Source organism: Balaenoptera ricei, chromosome 11 (assembly GCF_028023285.1).
Source record: "Balaenoptera ricei isolate mBalRic1 chromosome 11, mBalRic1.hap2, whole genome shotgun sequence".
Lineage (NCBI taxonomy): Eukaryota > Metazoa > Chordata > Mammalia > Artiodactyla > Balaenopteridae > Balaenoptera > Balaenoptera ricei.
In genome coordinates, this window is record NC_082649.1 from 83079826 (window position 1) to 83101032 (window position 21207).

At 38.5% G+C, this 21207-nt stretch overlaps 1 protein-coding gene across 3 annotated transcripts in view; it reads left to right on the top strand.

The window, feature by feature from the left end:
• Positions 1-21207, top strand: part of SLC25A26 (solute carrier family 25 member 26) — a 141201-nt gene that overhangs the window by 28000 nt on the left and 91994 nt on the right. For 2 of the 3 annotated variants that reach the window (XM_059940150.1, XM_059940152.1), the window contains 2 exons: positions 9883-9987; positions 11122-11169. The exons of the other annotated variant lie outside the window; for it this stretch is intronic. In XM_059940150.1, the coding sequence (XP_059796133.1) occupies positions 9883-9987; positions 11122-11169 (153 nt within the window). The remainder of the gene's footprint in view (positions 1-9882; positions 9988-11121; positions 11170-21207) is intronic. 3 annotated transcript variants of the gene reach the window in all.

Sequence of the window (21207 nt, forward strand, 5' to 3'; positions counted from 1 at the left end):
ATCTCCAGAATTAGAATAGATTTTTGTTGTTTTAAGCCACTAATTATGTGGTAATTTGTTACAGCAGCAACAGGAAATTAGTGTAGTTAGCATTACAGTCTCCTCCATTTTCAGATTTTATATTCGTTGAAGTCTATAAATCCATCCATGAGACTTGTCATCAAATGTGAAATCATGGCCCCATTCTGTTACAGAAAGTTATAAAAGAGAAAAAGCCGTTTGAGGCTTACCTCTGGGTTCTGTAAAATTCTGTAAACAACTTCAAGACACAGGGCCTAAAAGATATAAATTATTTTTGTTGAGAAGACTATTAACTTTTTGTCTAGAGTCTGGATTATCAAGAATGTTAGTTTTGTCAGGAAAGAGAAGACCTATACTTAAAAAAAATTTTTTTTTCTTTCCATGACTATTGGCTATTTGTATACATGGAAAGAGTCTTATTTATAAGGAAGAAAGGCATGGTGAACTTATAACTCAGTATGAGTGGATAAAATTTAAACCCTAAGGAAGGTACATTTGGATTTAACAATTACTTTTTGCATTATTTTATCAACAGCTGTGATTCCATTTGTAACCAGCAGATGGCAGAATTGACAAAGAGATGAACTGTTCACTTGTAGCGGTTTTGAATTTAAATGGTGGTGTAGAAAGATAATGTTAGGTGTTCTTAATTTGGAAACCTGCTTTCTAGAAAGAATTTTGGGAATGTGGAATAAAATACAAGTAAGTAAACTGTGCTTTTAAAAAAATTTTAGAGTGCCCTGAATTTTCATTCTCTCTCTCATTAACTTGCCACTTGGAGTTTACTCCGCAAAGTCTAAAGTAGCTTTACTTTGAATGTGATTAAACTTTGATTGGCTCTATTCAACTTACTTAAGTTTCTGTTGAACTAATTATAGAGTTGCTGGTTTAAACATGAAGATTTAGCTGATAATTAAACCTAGAACCTTTAAACTCATTAGCCGCATGTAAATATGATATGCCTTTAATGAAAAATAATTTTGGATCAGTCTCCCAGGGCAATAGAAATAAAAGCAAAAATAAACAAATGGGACCTAATCAAACTTATAAGCTTTTGTACAGCAAAGGAAACCATAAAGAAAACAAAAAGACATCCTGTGGACTCAGAGAAAATATTTGCAAACAGTGTGACTGACAAAGAGCTTCATTTCCAAAATACACAAATAGTTGATACAGCTCAATAACAGAAAAACAAACAACCCAATCAAAAAATGGGCAGAAGACCTAAATAGACATTTCTCCAAAGAAGACATCCAGGTGGCCAATAGGCACATGAAAAGATGCTTGACATTGTAGTTTTGATTTGCATTTCTCTAATAATTAACAATGAGGTATCACCTCACACTCGTCAGAGTGGCCATCATCAAAAAGTCTACAAACAATAAATGCTGCAGAGGGTGTGGAGAAAAGCGAACCCTCCTACACTGTTGGTAGAAATGTAAATTGGTACACCCACTATGGAAAACAGTATGGAGGTTCCTTAAAAAACTAAAAAAAGAGTTGCCGTATGATCTAGCAATCCCACTCCTGGGCATATATCTGGAGAAAACTGTAATTGAAAAAGATACATGCATCCCAGTGTTCATAGCAACACTATTTACAGTAGCCAAGACATGGAAGCAACCTAAATGTCCATGTCCATCGACAGATAAACAGTTAAAGAAGGTGTGGTGAGTATATATGCATATATATGTATATGCATATGTATGTATATGTATACACACACACACAATGGAATATTACTCAGGCATAAAAAAGAATGAAATAATGCCATTTGTAGCAACATGGATGGACCTAGAGATTATCATACTAAGTAAGGAAAGTAAGAGAAAGACAAATATGATATTACTTATATGTGGGGCATCTAAAAAATGATATAGATGAACTTATTTACAAGACAGAAATTGACTCACAGACATAGAAAACAGACTTAGGGTTACCAAAGGGGAAACGGGGAGGGACAAATTAGGATTCTGGGATTAGCAGATACAAACTACTATACATAAAATAAACGACAGAGACCTACTGTATAGCACAGGGAACTGTATTCAATGTCTTGTAATAAACTATGATGGAAAATAATCTGAAAAAGAATATATATATATATAAAACATATAACAATCACTTTGCTGTACAAGAAACTAACACAACACTGTAAATCAACTATACTTCAATTAAAAAAAATTCTGGAGATGATAATCAAAAGATTTGGGTTTTACCCTTGCTCCCTAGGCCAAATAGTTCCCTGACCTTTGGTAACTTCTATCTCAGATTGATTTATATATTAAATACTGACATAATTAGCTTCTAATATGAGATGAATATTTATAGGCTGTTGATTAAGTTTCCTAAGGAAAAGTCTTAAGTTGGGTATTTTTTTGTGAACTGTGTTGAAATAGTTGGGTAAAAGATACAGTGTTAATAAAAGTTACTGTGGGTGATGTCCAGCAACGTTGAAGAGCATTTCAAGAGTGAGAGGATGGAAGTGAGACTGTAAACGGCTGGCAGGTGATGTGTGGAAGTCTGGAGCTTGGCTTGGGCAATGAATGAACCAGGGAGTTTAGCAGCATCTTTCTCTCTCTCTCTCTCCTCTCTGCCTTCACTCATTTTACAATACCTAATGTGAGGCCAGAGTTCACTGTGATTTTTTTTCCTTTCATACAGTTAGTCTTAGGACTTGTAGTTTTGCATCTTGGTGGTCAGTAAACACTAAAAGGAGACATTCTACTCTCCATTTCAAAAATGAAAACCATGTCAGAAAAGTTTTTATTTATGTTAAGGAAAGAAAAGTCTTAGTAGCAACTTTACTATTGTAATCATTCTCAATTTAAAGTTCCTCAGATTTTTGGTATGTTAAATTCCACTGAGGTCAGTATTGCATTTTAATGCTGATTTAAAAAAGACTGGGGACATGTATTTTCTTTATGGAAAGCTTTACTTGTCTGTCTTTTGTTAGAACTTTAACATATACAACATTTTTGGGTTTAATGAAAATGTCACCCTCCCTGGGTCATGGATTCATACTGAACCCCGGACGTCTGAGGAAAGGAAGCTCTGACGAATGGCTTTACCCCAAGACCCACAGATGGCATTACCTTTATTTCCTTTCATAGGACCATGATACTATAGCATGTTTTTGTTCCTGTGCAGTGAAATACTCCGTGGCGGCTCAGATTTAAATCTAAGAAAGATCAGAGTTAATAGAAAACCAAATGGAAGGCAAGGGAGTTGCTGAAGGAAATAGAGGCATTACTTTGTGGCCTCTTACACCAAAATTGCCATGCCGGGGAAGTCAGGAAACCGTGCTGGGTGCTCTGTACCTCTTCTGTTAGATTGTTTTTCATCTGAGAACCTTTACAAAATTTCTCTTCTGCTGCTGTATTTTTAAGAAATAAGAATATAATGTAAGAACATGGAGGGTTATGAAGTATGAAGTTTTATAAATATTTATGCCAAGGCACAAAAGTGGACAGTTCCTATTTTCTTGACATATTGGGGTCATATTTCACTCTTGACCTCTTGAGTTGAAAAATACAAGGTGTTAGAGTACCCTTTTCTTTCTTTTCTTATTTATTTATTTTCATTTCTGTAATGAGTTTTAGATGCTGGGAGCTGCCCTGTAAGGTTCATGTAAGTTTCAGTGGACTTAATTTTCTATCCTGGTTTATTAGTATGGATTTGAAAGTTTACACTCTTACCAAAAGTAACATAATTTATACCCAGTTTTAGGCTTTAGTGGTAAGCTATTTAGTCTGTTTTGGGTGTGTTTGTTATTGTCACTAAATTAAAACTAAATGTTGTTTTTGTCAAGGCTAATAAGTAGGATTGCATCTAAAAGCATATTTTAAGTTAGTCCTTTGATTTTATTTTGTCCCTCACTTAAAATCTTTGGTGCATAACAAATGTTTTTGCCCTTTGAAATTATGTTAAAGAAACTGATGAAGTAATCATACATGTTCATTGTAGAGAATTTAGAAATTGCAAGTGGGCAGAAAAGAAGGAGAAACATCACCTGTAATCCAACTGTATTTTTTCTAGTCTTTTTATAACTATATATAAAGATAGTCTCTTCAGTTCAAAGAAGAAAATGTATTTTAAAAATTCTGGAGTATTGGTAAGGTATTTCTGTGGAAATGAGTAATTTTTGCATTTCCCCTCTTCTTGGGTAGTTTTATTTACTTTACATGAAATAATACCAAAAAATAGTAGATAAAATTTTGTCAAACCTAAATAAAGCTTGGAAAAAAATATACCAGAGCACTTCCTGTCCCCTCCCCTGTCCCAGTTGACTCCAGTTGATTAGTAAAATTAATGCATATTTTCTTTTTGCCCTCACAGTATTTATGTTTAGTAGGAGAGAAAGTAATATATTTTAAAAACTATATGGTATAAGTTAATAAGTAAAAAAATTTCAGTTAAAATAGTTTTTTGGGGGGGAATGAGAATAGTGAGGAAATAGTTTATTTGGAGAATAAGGAGAATCTTTTGAGGTAAAAAAGAGAAGGTATGATTGGAGAAAATTAAGAATTTTAGAAATCAAAGCCTAAAAGGGTACCATAAAGATTTCTGGTCCAACAATGCGTGAGAGATCACTGACAAAGCTGGGGCCACAGTCTAGGTCTGAAGACCCTCACCCAGACCACTGCTCATTCCCTCCTGGAGTTGAGACCTGAATGAAAAGCCCAGTTCAGATGCAGGATGGTACCCTATGCTGAGGGGCAGCACAGGCAAAGGCTGGTCATCCCAGCAGTGTAGGCATGTGCTTGGGCTCCTGGCTTTACCTTTTTCATACCCTCTGGGGTCTTCATGTGTTATCCCATTTCTTTCCTAAACTGTCAATCTCTGCCTTGCTATTACCACTTTCCCCCATCCTATGTACAAATACTTACCATCCTAGATAAAACAAGACAAAGAACTTCCTTTAGCTATGAACCCATCTCTCCTAACGTCTCCACCAGCTTCCTGGTGTAGTTCTCTACTTGCCCACCTCCATCTCTGAATCACTTATGAATTCACCGTAATGGGTCTCGTGGCCCAGCCCTCCATTGAAACAATTCTTGGGAACTCCAGTAACCCTCATGTGTGCGCTGGTTGATACTCTTGACCCGTTGCTCCGCAAGAGACTTCTGGTCCCCTTGAAGATCGAGTAGCATTCTTGGTTGCTTTCAGTTGAAATTGATCTTGGCTAACCTGTGGGAAAAAAGGTTGGTTTTTGGAAAGTTGGCAGAGACTGTTAAGTTACTTTCTGCTTCTCCCTTGATTTGGTTTGGGTGGCAGTCTTCCTAACCCTTTGCTAGATCTACATATTCTCAGCCTTCCTAACAAGAGGTGGCCATGTCACACAATTGTGGCCAAGTGGACACCCACTAGGGGGCATCTGAAAAAAAAAAAGAGGAGGCCCTTTCTTCTTGCCTGGAATCCAGCTGTGTGACAAGGTTACGCTGGAGGATATACAAGCCACGCTTCTCATGAGGCAGCAAGCCTGTGGCTGGAAAGCCAATATGCCAGCTTCGGCAGGGAGGAAAGAGAGAAAGAGCATGGATTCTAGCTCACTTTGTAGAGGTTCTGCACTAAATGTTGAACTGCCTTTCACCACAGTACTTGTTAGGTGGCATAATTAAATGTCATTTATTGCCCAAGCCACTAGTTGGTGTTCTGCTACTTATATCCAAAAAAAAAAAAAAAAGATGTTACTTCTGTAATTGACTCGGAACACTGTTTGATGGCTCTTAGAATAGATGGAAGACTGGAGAATGAGGGAAATGAATGGGAAGGGAGGCCACGGCAAGGACCACAAGCAGGCCTGTACCTTAGGAACGGTGCATTCAGGATGCTCCCTCCAGCACTGCCCGCTGACTGCCCCTGAACACTGGACCTCGGGTGCTACTGCTGTGATGAATGCTAACTATCCCAGTAGCCCCAGAACAGCACTGTCCCACAGAAATATCATATAAGACACTGGTGTAATTTTACATTTTCTAGTAACCACTTTAAAAAAGGTGAAAAAAACCAGCTGGATGATTTTAATACATTTTATCAAACCATACATATCCATAGTATGACTCTTTCAGCATGTAATCAGCATAAAAGGATTATTAATGGGGTGTTTTACATAATTTTCTCACAGTCACTTTTCAAAATCCTTTGTGTGTTTTGTATGTACAGCAGCTCTCAATTGTATTAGCACCTTTGCGAGTGCTCTGTAGCCTAGCGTGGCTAGTGGCCTGTGATTGGCCAGCATAACTCAAGATTCAGACCCCTGGCTGGGAGTATCTGATAAGTTAAGCCTAAGTTGGTGACAAGGCCAGGGAGGAGAGTGACTGACACCCTTTGTTTTCCTGAGTTGGGAAGCCTCTCACATACGAGAGTTGAAAACTGGGCAGCCACAGAAGACCACTGTTCACCATAGCAATTTCCTCCTTCTCATATGTCTGATCACTTCTTCTCTTTTTGTCTGCTCTGTAAGAGTGGGTGTTCCTTGGGCTTCCATTCTTGGCCTTTTGACCTTCCCTTTTTGCTCTTTATTTAGGTAGTCTACTCTCTTGGTTCCAGCCATCACCTATATGCTGACGACTTCTATGTCTGTATCTCTAGCCTTGTTATTTTCTAGCTTTATAGTCAGATATTAATTTATTGGATAGACACAGCCCCCTACATGTGCCACAGATTTCTCCAACTCAGCATTTCCCAGAGTGAATTTATCCTTTTCGCTCTAAACTTGTTTTCCTCCTCTGCCCCTTGGTCTCGTTTAATGGCACCACTATATTGTAGGAGCATCTTACTCTCTCCCCACTCCTGACCTCTTATCAGTCACCAGGTCCTTTCATTTTACTCCTGACTCTTCCCTCAAATTTGAACCTTCTTCTCTGAGCCATATTCATTTCCTGGTCTCTTCTATAGACCTGTTGTAGCAGTCTCAGAGCTTGTGTCTTGCCTTCTTTTTGTCTTTGCTCGTTGCTTCGTATCTTTCTCTTCTCTCCCATCCTGCAACTATTCTTCTACCTACTGCAGCCAGAGTGATGTCCCTAAAGCACAGGTTATCATTCCTCTGCCTAAACTTTGTGTGTATTTTTTTATTTTATTTTTTTATTGAAGTATAGTTGATGTACTTATATGTTACAGGTGTACAATATAGTAGTTTACAACTTTTAAAGGTTATACTGCATTTATAGTTATTGTAAACTATTGGCTGTATTCCCTGTGTTGTACAATATATATCTTTGTAGCTTATTTTATACGTAATAGTTTGTAACTCTTAATCCCCTACCTCTATATTGCCCCTCCCCCGTTTCCTCTCCCCAATGGTAACTACTAGCTTATTATCTGTATCTGTGAGTCTGCTTCTTTTTCGTTACATTCACTAGTTTGTTGTATTTTGTAGATTCCACATCTAAGTGATACCATACAGTATTTGGCTTTCTCTGACTTATTTTGCTCAGCATAATGCCCTCCAAGTCCACCCATGTTGCTACAGATCCTCTGCCTAAACTGTTCCAGTTGCTCCCATTGTCTATGCAATGAAGTCCAAGCTCCTTGCATGGCATACAGGGCTTTCTTGGCCGTCTGTCCAGTCTTACTCCCCGTTACTCTTGACCTTAAACTTGAGGTTTTGGTGATATGGAATGGCTTGGGTGGGTACACACTGTGGAATGCTAACTTGATATGGGATGGTTCTGTTACCCCTGAACACCCTGCTTTCATATTGTGTGCTTTTCTGTTTCCACTCCCCATCATGCCCTTTTTACCTTTCTTGCCAGCTAATTCTTGCTCCTTTGGAAGGCTCTATGAAGGCATAATCTCTGGCAGCTTTCCCTCAGTCTGGAGGTTGGACTAAATACCCCTCCTCTCTGTTTGCTATGATACTTGTCTTTGCCTCTTTTTAATTTTACTCTATTTCTTGCCATGTATCAATATTATTGAAACTATTTATATGTGGCTGTGAGTTCTTTGAAGTCAGGGCACCATCTTAGTCTTCTTTACCAGGCAGTGTCTTGTGCAGTGTCTGGCTCTACATGTTTTTGTTGAACTGGATCGGGTAAATTTGAAGGGAGACTGTGGGTGGAAAGATATATTGGCCCAAATTGTAGATATCTTTGCAGACAAAAGGCATTCAAATGTTTGATGAACGAAGAAAAAGAAAGTAGATTGTATTGTTTTGTAAGTCTTGTCAGTTTGGGGAGAAAAGTAACTTCAGGTAATTAATGCACTCCAACTGATATGTTATCCTAACCGTATCAGTTGGAGTGCATCCACATAAAGTACTGTTACTTTTGAGCTACTTTTCAGAGGTGATATGCCCTTGTTAGCTGACTCCATGACACCTAGAATCACATTACATGCCATCCCTATCCCTTGTTTCCTGGGGTTGCTGAGGCCTACATCTGTTCTGTGCCTACTCTGCTCTTACCAAGGCTAATACCAAAGAAGGATTTGCCAGTGTTTATACCTAGCGCAGGGGTTGGCAAACCATCACCTGTCTTTATAAATAAAGTTTTATTGGAACACAGTCACACCATTCACTTACACATTATTATCTATGGCTGCTTTTGTGTTCCCACAGCATGGTTGCACCGTTGTGACAGAGACCATTTGGCTTGCAAAGTCTAAAATATTTACTATTTGATCTTTTACATTAAAAGTTTGCTGATTTGTACCTTAGAACTACTTAATATTAGAAAGACAAAGCCTTATATAATATCCAAATTGGGTAGTAATCTCAAATTAGGAATTAGGAGACTTTTGAAAAGGGCAAACATCCTATTTGGTGGGATGGTTTTGTTAAATTTCTTGTTGTTGTTTCCATTTTGCTGCATGTGTCACTGAAGATTGTCCACATTTCTTACTGTGCCTCAAATATATATATTTGTATATGAAATATATATTGTAAAAGTTTTAAAATTAATGTCCTTAACCATATACAAAATATTGAACACCAGAGTCAGGTGTGTGAATTCCAAATTGGAAAAAAAGTTTGTATCCTTGACAGGCTGCTTAGTGTATTGAGGCTTAAATACAGGACTTCCATTAAAACAGTTTAAAATATCAGTTTATATGTCTCCCTCCCTGTTGCCTGCTGCCCTTTCCCCTGCCTTCTGTCCTTCAGTGGGCAGACCAGTTCTTTCCGGTTTGACCAGTTCTTAATATTTCTGAAGATAAGTGGGCTACTGAAGGCAGAGTCCTGGAAGTGTGAGGTTGAGTGGCGTGTAACTGACCCTGGCATGTCACCAAGGATGATGTTACAATTGTTTGTTGACTAGTCGGGACCTACGTCAACTCAAATGCTGGAGCAGGGCCTGGGAATGCCTGGAGTTACTCGTCAGCTGTTGGGTGGTGGGGAGGTCGGGGGGTGCTGTGGTTGGGAGCTGGTCGAGGCTGGGGGTGGGGTGGGATGGAGGGTTTGGGGTAACCAGCCGCTTTTCAGTCTTGCCTCTACTGATGTGTGTTACTCCAGTAAAGCTAAGTCCCTTTTGATTCATTCATTGAGCAAACATGTTTGATATGGCTGTCATGTGAACGCCAGATGTCCTCGTAGGTATTAGGAGTTCAGAATGAGTTCATGTGCTTCTTCCCGTCGAGTGGCTTATAGACAGATTTGTTTGGAGCAGTGAGGCAGGAGGTAGGAGGATCTACGTGGGACCAGGGAGGAGAGGTTCTGTGTTGGTAACACAATGCATGTCCAGTAATGCTCTAAGTGTTTTAGGTTAAAAAAAAAATAACAAAACCGAAAAAAAACCCAACTTTTCGCATCTTGCACTGAGCCTGTACATTATGCTTTTGTTTAACTGTAATTTTTGCTTATGAAGCAATTTCCTTTTTCATAGCAGTTCTTTTTAAGGATATAATTAAATTTGTATATTTTAGGTTGCTTGCCTGATTCGAGTTCCTTCTGAAGTAGTTAAGCAGAGGGCACAGGTATCTGCTTCTTCAGGAACATTCCACATTTTCTCTAACATCTTATGTCAAGAGGTGAGAATATGTTTTTAAGCTCTCTTATTGAGAATATTGTATGGTAGCTAATAGGAACACTGTGACCCTCTTCCTAGGAGCCTTAGAAGAGACCTTAAAGCTAAATTTATTGTGCAATTATAGCAACTTTTTATGCTAAGATTATCTTTGCCTTTCCATGGTTTTCAAAATTTTTAGTTTCATTTTTATTTCTTTTTCAAATTTCTAAACAACCATACTACTAAGTGTGTGTCCTACATTGCAATAGTCTTACCATTCTTTTGGAATCAGATATGGAATAAATAGTGAATATGTAAAGTGAATAAAGATATTAAAACATCACTATAGAATTTGAGGACCCATGGAAGAGACCTGTGGTAATGGACTGATATTAGTGACCAACGTCGTAATGTTTATATAAAAATGTAATTCCTCTTGTACTGGTTCATGTTAACTTGTGGATCAAAAATCATGCGTGCTGGCCATGTGGCTAGGGACCAGTGAGCTGCTTTTCTTTATAGTTTGTACAGAAGCCCTTTTTTTTTTTTAAATGGAATCAGTCACATGAAAATTTCAGCGAGTCTAGGTTTTAGAATAGTTTTATTCTTAATCCCTCTGTCACCTAGGTGAGCAGACATTGAGTGTTTAATTGTATGATTGAGATCAGTCCAGTAAAGGGTCCCTGTTGAATCGTCTGGATAGTTAAACAGATAAGTCAAGGTTTGTCTAGAGGTATCTCTCACTATTTAGAGATTATTCATGCGTTTGTGACATATTATAATTGAAACTATAAAATATAGTTCTGTTCTTTTGTGAAAGGATAATTGTCATTATTTGTGCATTTGGTTTTGAAAATATGTTTATTTAAAGCTTCTCAAGTATTTTTTTTTCAAGAGAAGAAATGTTGAAAATAAGTAAAGTTTAATTAATATGTAGTCAGCTTTATTATTAGAGATGTTCCCATTTTAAAGGGAGCTGATCTGAGCTTTATATACTTTAGGCCAGTTTAAAAGCTTTAATCTCTTTTAGAACTGTAGTCATTGTGAATATTTCAAAACTCAAACTTTAGAAAAGGTAAATCTGCTTCATGCAGAATGTCATTTAGAAGTCTCTGCTATTCTAACTTTCTCAGGTCTTGGTTTTTGTTTGTTTCAGGGCATCCAAGGATTGTATCGAGGCTACAAAAGCACTGTTTTAAGAGAGGTAACTAACTTAATTTCCAATATTGAAGTACAAAAGAATGATATGCTTTGTTTAGTAAATTTATTTGGAGAGACTGGTTTAAAAAATTACAAAGGGAAATCATGATCACTTTTTAAAACACTGTTTAGTCTTATCTTGGCTCTTACATTTGATGACTGGGTAGAATGGGTCTGCTGAAAGAGCAGCCCCAGTGGTCAGAAGGCCCATCCTAGAGCTTCAGTCTTATCATAGGCGGCTTCGTGGCTGTGATAGCTAAGCTATGAAGAAAGAACTACTAAGGGTAAGATACCAAGTTAATTACTGTAATATACAGAATGAGTGAAAAATTGGTAAGGAAAGAAGCACTCTGGGAGACAAGTGTCCCAAAGATCTATTTTTATGTGAAAAGTCATGCAGTTAGCTCTTGTCTTCCTGATAACAAAATATGATGAATTGGGAAGTTCAGTCTGGACTGGAGAGCTGACCCTTCCCGTGACTTGCAGTGCAGTGTGCCCCCAGAGCAAGCCTTCCAGTTCCGAAATTCTGTGGTTCAGTATGTGGTCAATGTCTTCTTTTTTTGGTTGAAAAAGCAAAGTGATTTTAGTACATATATTACTGCAGGAAGCATGTTTTAATTTTTGGCTCCTATAGAGGAGGCTATTTTGAAGTTGTATTTTTTTTTTAAATTTTCTTTATTTTTTTTGGCTGCGTTGGGTCTTCGTTGCTGCGCACAGGCTTTCTCTAGTTGTGGCGAGCGGGGGCTACACTTCATTGCGGTGCGTGGGCTTCTCATTGCGGTGGCTTCTCTTGTTGTGGAGCACGGGCTCTAGGCGTGCGGGCTTCCGTAGTTGTGGCACGTGGCCTCAGTAGTTGTGGCTCGCGGGCTCTAGAACGCAGGCTCAGTAGTTGTGGCGCACGGGCTTAGTTGCTCTGCGGCATGTGGGATCTTCCCGGACCAGGGCTCGAACCCATGTCCCCTGCATTGGCAGGCAGATTCTTAACGACTGCGCCACCAGGGAAGCCCTATTTTGAAGTTTAAAAGTTGATCTATAGATAACTGGGATATGGGATATAAGAGAAGTCTTCGGTTTGGGACATAAGTTTTTTTTTTTTAGTGAGTTTAAATCCTAGGGTTTTTTTTGTTTTTTTAGCTTTTTGACATATAATTGACAAATAGAATTGTGAGGCATTCATAGTGTACAGTGTGATGATTTGATATAGGTATACACTGTGAAAAGGATTAGGACATAATCTTCTATTAAAATACAGAAGAGATTCTGCATACCTCTGCTCTGAATCCTTGTTTTCTGTTTGGGTTTCCCTTGGATGCTAAAGCATTCTCATTTATAAAAATGAGTTTAATTTAAATAAATATTGTCATAATTAGCAGAATATTGAAATCTTTGAAATCTGATTTTATTCCCAGGTAGTCTTTTTGTTTATTTTGTTTGTTTGCTTGTTTGTTGTTAGTATAGATTACAGTCTTCTTTATGAAACACCAGCACTGTTACATGTTACTTAAAGCTTTGATTTCCACAAAGTAATAACCTTCAGTGTAGTGTGGTGTAGTTGATGTATATCTTTGAAAAACTTCTTCTGAAGGCAGACTGAATGTTTCAAAATTAGTTATTTGTGTGAAGATGACTTCTGCCTTTCAAAATACCACCTGCACTGTATCTTCATTCTGTACTTATTTTCCCACTCACTAAACACGTGTTATTTACTCAGGTTTCACCTGGGTGAGGGGAAAAAATGGGGGGCAATAAACCTTTTTTTATTTTTTTGAGAGATGCTAAATAAATGAATGTATTTACATGCCAGAGAATACTGGTTATGCATACAAACAAATAGATAAAACACATGGTTACAACTGCATTCTATTCTTTTAAAAATTTGTTTTGACATATGTCACACTAGTATTTAATTTCTAGGCTGCATTTCTTGCAAAAAATGTGCCCCTAGTGAGATGACTTTGTTTACTCAAGATGGCAGTGCTTTGTTGGAAATTTAATTGGGGTCTTCTGCATTATGCATTTTCATAAAAATATCCTTCAGAACTGATTTTAGTTGAAATATTGCTTTCGTACAGATTCTCTCATAGAATGAGAGAAGAGTTACTGCTAAATGAAACATCGCTTCTTTTCAAAATGAGAAAAATAAGAAGTGATGTATCTGCTTTAAACAAAATTTTTACATTATAAATAGTTTCAATTCTTACATCGTTCTGACACCAATATCAAATCTTTTCACCAAGAGCTTGTTTGATTGTTTCAATAAGAAAATACATTGAAGCCTTAGTGAGAGTCACCAGGAAACTCATACATTTATTCTGTGTACACTTTTTTCTTTAAAATAGTTTTATCTCCCTCGCAGTAGCCCATTAGAATGAGATTGAAGTTTGAATCCATGCGTTATAAGATAGATTATGTGTGTTCTTTAGATTTTGTGAATGCTGTCACATGGTTTTTACTGCATTTGATTTTTGTGGAGATTGCATGCTTATCCCTTATGTTCTCCTAAATTATTTTAGTTACTGTGAATTTTAGATGGAGTCTAAGCAAGGTGAACCGATTATACTCTTTACCTCACACTTTCAGTATTCATTTACCTCAGGATCTAGGCCAAATTAGATGTGACCAAGCATTGTGGGACAGTGCGGTTATTCCAGGAAGATGGAAACAGGGAGCAAAATCACAGCTGCTTTCATAGCCAGGCTAATTTCAGAGGGTCCATTGTCCCGAAAGTTCTATGGAGAGCAGCCTCACGACCTTGGATGTGAATTAGAAAGAAAGCAGAGAAAGGCAAGTCGTTTCCAAAAAAAGTAGGAATAAGTTAGGTTCAGCAAATGCATTTTTTTTTTTTTTAGTCTATTTATTTTTTATTTTTGGCTGCACTGGGTCTCTGTTGCTGCACCTGGGCTTTTCTCTAGTTGAGGCGAACGGGGGCTACTCTTTGCTGCAGTGCACTGGCTTCTCATTGCGGTGGCCTCCCTTGTTGCGGAGCGCCGGCTCTAGAGCGCAGGCTCAGTAGTTGTGGCGCAAGGACCTAGCTGCTCCGTGGCATGTGGGATCTTTCCGGACCCCTGCATTGGCAGGCAGATTCCCAACCAGTGCGCCACCAGGGAAGCCCCTCAGCAAATGCATTTAATCCACACATTCTACACGACAGTCGTTTTAAGAGTGCCTGCTGTGTCTTGGGCACCACACAGAACACTTCTGCCCTAAAGGATTCATATTCTGGCGGGGAAGGAAACGGGGGGCAGACACTACAGGGCAGTGTAATAGGGCTGAAATGACACGTATATCCAAGATGCAGCAGAGGTTATAGAGGAAGCAGTGCTTGAGTGGTACTCAGTATTCGTTGCATTAATAAAAATTAGTCTGGACTTAATTCTTGAAGAGGTGTCACTTAGAAGTAGTCCAGGAGACAGGAAGATATAACAACACATACAAAGGCCCAAGGGTGTGAAAGAACACGCGTTGTGTGTACCTTGCTTATCGAAGCAGAATTGGGGTTTTCACGCCCAGAGAAGAGGCAGGAGTGATTTCCCTCTACCTCAAGCCGACGCTTCAAAAAAGCACTCACCCAAGTGGGATATTTGCCAGGAGGAATGGTTGAACCTCTCACCCCAGCCGAATGTTTGCCAGGGACCTGGAATCAAGCACATGGGAAAAGCCCTGTCAAGAGCCTGACGTATGTCCCCTGGAGTTTGGAGGATGAATTACTGGTTTTTAACTGTTATCTGCAACGAATCTCACAGTGAGATGCTGTTGGAGCGGCCTCACTGGCGGGATGTTGCCATTTTGGTAATGAGTAACTCCTGGCTTCTTTTTGGTAGATGAGTGTAGCAACTAAAGAGACCTGAGATAGGTGAGAATTAGCTCCCCCTCTCACCCTGATTTTGCTCCCAGGCTTCCGTAACGCAAGTCTCCCACTGAATTCTGTTACACATGCAATCAAAATCAAGCACTCGGACGGGCCAGAACAAGCCATTCATCCTGTTCTGTGAGTGCACTGAAGCCCTCAATCTGTCCCTTTAGGTGCAATGTTCCCCACTCTGACTGCAAAGTTCACTCGCAAGTTCCAAACCCAGTTTCCCTTATTGTCTATTTCAGGCAGTGAGAATTTTCCCTAATCTAGTGGCTGGAAACAGGAACCTTTAGGAATCAAGCCTTAAGAATCATCCTTCAAATCCTCTTTCCCGGCTCTGTTATCATTTCCTTTCCCCCCAAGGTCTTCATGTTATATCAGTCTCTCGTGTGTTTTTCCAGAGCTACCCTATCCTAGGTGTTCAGCATCTTATTTGCTTTTTAACCAAAATATTTTAGAGATCATTTTATATCACTTTATAAGGGGCACACTTTTTTATGATTGTGTAGGACTCCATTGTACGAAGGGATCATTGTGCCACCACTTCCTCATTGGTGGGTAGGACAGACATGCTACAATGAATAATACTGTTCCTGTGTCATTTCATACATGGTTGAGAATGTTTGTAGGTTAGATGCTGAAAAGTGGAATTTCTTGGTTAGGGGTGTATGGGCATTTGTAATTTTGATGCAAATCGCCAAATTGCGCTTCGCAGAAGTACCAGTCGACCCTTTTGCCCACAGTGTGGGAGCTCTCTTTTGACCCCTGCCTCACCAACGGTACTAGCAATCTCAGAGGTGAAAAATGATCTCACTGTAATTTTAATTTTAAGTGAGACTGGGCATATGAACATGTATCTGAGAACAATTTTCTTCCTTTACTGTGAACTGATGGTTTGAAATTATATTGAAGTTATGGTGAGAATTAAATGAAGAGATCCACATGAAGTGCTTTCTATAGACCCTGACACGTAGGATGTGTTCAAATATGTTAACTATGATTAATAGCACTCTTGGTAACTGAAAGAGCTTTTGACAGGAAATGACATCTCAGTGTGGAATGCCAGTGTCTCACCAGCTGTCTGCTCTTGGCAAGTTACTTAACCTCTCTGAGCCGTTTGCCCCTCTGTGCTAGAAACTTTGTGTCAGTTGTTCTTGCTGCAGTCTCATGAAGGAGGTATTGCAGCAATATGGTCTGCTAGGACCAGAGATGAAGAAAGCTGCCTCTAGGCTGTCAGGTTCTTGAACAGGGATGCAACCTTGATCTGTCTGCATGTAAATGTGTGAATGCCATTTCATGATGATGAATAACAATAGTTGTGTTTGAACTAGAGGCTGGCTAACTGCTACTGCTTAAAAAGCTTCTCAGCTACAGTTGGAGAGTGTTTTATCCAAATGTCTTGTAGAATGGAATCATTTATTCACTTAACAGATTGCAACCTGCAACTGATTTTGTGTTCGCCGGCTACTTCTGTCGGAAAACAACCTATTGGTTATAATAATGTACAGTTACCCTAATTGATAGTTGAACCGATCAAAATTACTAACATAAATGGGTTGGAAAATTTTTTATGATTATTCTTTTTTGGGTCACATTGGTAATTTACTGGAATTTTTTCTCCAGATAAGATTACCCACTTAGAGGAAGGCTTTCTTTTTAAAATTGCAATACTTGAATGTTTTCTGTTGAAAATATTTTCGTGCAACTGTAGTTAGAATTATTACTTATTTACCATTTGTAAGCCTGTGTACTAGTTTCTGCTTTCATGATGGAAGAGAAAAAGAAGTGTTCTCTGATGAGAATTCTCCTGCTTGTATCAATGCTCTGTATCTTTGTGTGTCTTTGTATGAAATTGTTTCCTTGGCATTATCTCTTCCTTTCTTTTTTGGTTTGTCTTTACATTTTAAAAAATTAATTAATTAATTAATTAACTTTGGCTGCGTTGGGTCTTCGTTGCTGCATGCGGGCTATCTCTAGTTGCCGGGGGTGGGGGCTACTCTTTGTTGCGGTGCGTGGGCTTCTCATGGCGGTGGCTTTTCTGGTTGCGGAGCACGGGCTCTAGGCGCGCGGGCTCGGTAATCGTGGCTCGTGGGCTCTAGAGTTCAGGCTCAGTAGTTGTTCAGGCTCAGTTAGTTGCCCCGCGGCATGTGGGATCTTCCCGGACCAGGGCTCGAACCAGTGTCCCCTTGCATTGGCAGGTGCGTTCTTAACCACTGTGCCACCAGGGAAGCCCCTGTCTTTTCATTTCAGTTTTGTCTGTCTATGTGTAATTACGCCTGCTCTTCCCAGACAGTATGATTTACCCTTGAAGACAGTAATTGGGTTTTGACCTCTTTGTAGTATGCACAGGCTCTGCAGTAACATCTTCCACAAGCTCAGCGCTCAGTAAATATTCGTTGCTTTTTTCATTCCTTTAAGTTTGATTGTCTTTCGTTCAGATGCTGTTAGACACTGTGACCGTTTCAAAGTGCAGGGGGAGCTCTACGGGGTTTGGAGTTGTGCTGGGTGGGGGTCAGCCTCTGACACGCTACATTGTAAGGTATTCGCATTAGATAGGTGACGAAGTACCAAAGAGTGTACCCTTTTCTGAGATTTCCATCTTCTTAAACCTGGAAAAAATAGTTTTTGTAAGCCTGATTTCATTAGAAAAGTAATTAATTCCCTTTTTTCCCCATATATCTTAGTAATTCACTATAAAGGGAAAAAAAGGTTGTAAATCTTTCCAAACTTTTAATGTGAAATCATTTTTCAGTTAAAGTCCAATGCAAACATATTGAACCTTGTTTTAATCCTACATAATTCATTTTATTAACTATGACCAAATAGAACATCTGTTAAAATTCCATAATGTTAGCTTCATGGGAAAAGAAAAAAATCTGTTTGCTCTTGGAATTTGTCCATTGTTTTATGTTCAGGCTTTCAGTAAATGTGTTATAAGACATTCTTATTAATGGGAATATTAAACAAATGAAAATGAAATATTGCCTTTAATCACAAGCGGTTTATAAAATGTCAGCTAATCGCATTTACTTTATTATAACTTTACTGTAGAGATGGTCTGTGAGGAATGCACAATACTTCATTCTTTAATCCAAAGAACATAAAATTATTACTCCTCAAATATGGATTTTAGCCTACAGTTTTTCATCATCTCTTAAATAAACAAACATTTTTAGAAAGAAAAATTTAGTAAAATTATCTTAATGTGGAAAAATTGCTTTAGCCGTTTAGTGCATATTTTCTCATGTTTTGTTTACATAAAACCAGCTGCTATTTACTTTTCTCATTCTTTGGACAGATTTCATTTTGCACTGTACAGTTTTGAAAAGGCTACATATTTCCATTGTTGCGTGTTGGCTATGTTGTCTGGAAGAGATACCAGTTCCTGTGTGTAGGGTTTACTGAGAAGTAAATCAATAGCATGAATCTTCAGTGTAAACGTATAGGAAAGTTGTCGGATAAAGGTGGAAACTGTCTTTTAATTCTTTTTAGATGTTAACATCATACACCATGATGTTAAAGTAGCTTTGTCTAGGATGTTCCTTTGTGTTTTTCATCTCATGTGAAATATCCTGTCCCTTCATATTTGTGTGTTAATTTAGATGGCAGATGGGCTGTAAATAAGAAAATCTGACTACAGTGGCTGAACTAAATACAGTCTAGTATTAGAATTGTTTTTTTTTCTCACTCTGTAACAGGAAATCTGGAGATGGTCCCTCTAAGGCTGGTGTACTGGTTAAATGAGGGTGTGAAGATGCAGGCCCTTTCATTCTGCTTGGGGAACCTTAATACTCTGGCTAAATTACTCATGGTTACAAAATGGCTGCTGTACTTTTTGGCGTCATGGCCCCTTTCCAAGTATAAAGAAGTGGGAAAGGCAGGAGGCATTATCTGTCAGTCTGTTTACTTGGAAAACAAAGCTTTCTTGGGCCAGGTGTCTAAAGCTCTCCTGAGTTGCATGGGGCTTGAGAAGTTGAATATGCATGCAGCTTTTCAGTGTGGTAGGTAAAGGCTGGCAAAGAGGGGCTTGGGACTGCAGTTACTGAGTCACCACTCTACAGTGTCTGCTGTGTTTTATCTGTTCAAGTCCTAGTTCAACCTCAGTTCCTTCCGAAAGGAAACCATTTCATACACTGCTGACTTAAGCACCATAGTTGGGGACCCTGTTGTTCATATCCAGAGCACTTGTCTAGACTACAATTATTTGGACATTTAATTCTACTCTGTAAATTTTGATGTCTGTTCTCATTCTTTTCCCGCCACCTTTGCCCTTGTGGGAACAGTGTGGAAGCTCTTCTTTAAAAATCATTTGTCAGTCTCTTTGTAATCATTATTCTGAAAATGGAATTTATTTCAAAGTTACTTTTTTATACTGTCTTGATTTTAAAGATCTCAGAATACCTGTATTGATATACTATATGTAGACACTTTCCTTAAAAAAATATGTAAATCACAATTGAAATAATAGCTAATGCTTACCAAATATTTACAGTGTTTCAGTCACTGTGCTAAGTTCTTAGCATGCATTATTTCACATAACCCAAAACATGATCCCTGCTTTGTGGAAACTGAGGCTTAGTAAGGCTGTGGTTTGTCCAGAGTCTTTTTTTCTTTTTTTTTTAACGATTTCTCCATTTATACACTGCCAATTAATTAATTAATTAATTGGCTGCATCAGGTCTTGGTTGCAGCACGTGGGATCTTTCATTGCGGGGTGTGCGGGCTTTCCTCTAGTTGTGGCGCGTGAGCTTAGTTGTCCTGCGGCATGTGGGATCGTAGTTTCCTGGTCAGGGGTTGAACCGGCGTCCCCTGCGTTGCAAGGCGGATTCTTAACCACTGGACCACCAGGGAAGTCCCTCGTCCAGAGTCTTAACATCCAGTAAGGGAGGAAACCGAGGACTTGAGAGCCCGTGATATTAGCCCCCATGGTGATGTATGTAGTTTGCATTTTATACGCAGACAAATTTTTCGGGAGAGGAAAATATGTTTAAAATTCATAGTCCATATTTATATCTTTCTCATTTTTGAAACTTTAAGTAGACATTAGTGCCAGGAGTTTGGGGAAAATAAGTTCTCAGCAGCTAGAAGTCTCTATGACATTAAAAGAAAAGTTAATCAGAGGACATAAACAAAAGGAGATAGAGATATTCATGGAGAACAATGGCTTTTAAGTGCCTTTTATCCCAAGTGTTTGCATGATTTGTTCTTATCATTCAGGTGTTAGTTCACATGTCCCTTCTCTGAGGGGCCTACTTTGACCACTCTAGCTAACATACACCTGCCAAAACCCCGATTGCTCACTTGGTACCCTAGGAAGTACCATTATCTGAAATTATCTTCACTTTTTGTTTATAAATTTATTTCCTGCATTCCTCCGATAGAATATACACACTTTGAGGGCAAGTGCTTCTTGCCTGTTTTGTTCACTTCTATTAATCCAACGCCTAGAAGATTCCTTGACATACAGCACACTCAGAAAATATTTAATGAACAAACCAAGGACTTAATCACACTTTTCAGAAGTAGACTAGTTGTAAGTGCTTAGATATTTAAAATCTCCAACAGATGCTCGGGCCTAAGATGCATTTGGCAAGAATTATGGAGTCAGTCCTCACTTAATTCCCAGGCAAGTTAGTGGTTTTCTGCCATCTCAACTTTCTGCACTTCCAGTGAGCTTAATTTTCTCCTTGTCTCTTCTTATCATTTTTCCTGGTATTCTTGTGCCTTCCACAAATAGCCCTTATTTTAATTTTGTCATTTCTTGTTAGGGGTTGCTCCTATGAATATTTTATATATGTAAAACACTTTTTGAAATGACATATGAAAATAGTAAACAACTTATTCATGAAGAAAATCTTTTATCAGTTACGTGCAAGCTATGTCCTATGAACACTGGGTAAAAATCACTCTTGAGAGTCTTAGGATTGTGTACTATCTTATCGTCTGAGCAAACACCATCCTATAAGAGGTATTAAGAAAGAAACTATATGTATTAAGAAAACCAAATGTGAAGGTAAAATCTAGAATGTTTATGTATGAATAAAGGATTGTGGTTGCAGGGAGTCATTTAAAAGAGCTATTGAAAATGGGTTTTACTATCTGGTAGCAGATTACCCTGGGCTTATATAATGATAACAGTTACAGGTTGAATTCTGATCATGTATAACACTTTACTTGTATTTTTCTAAT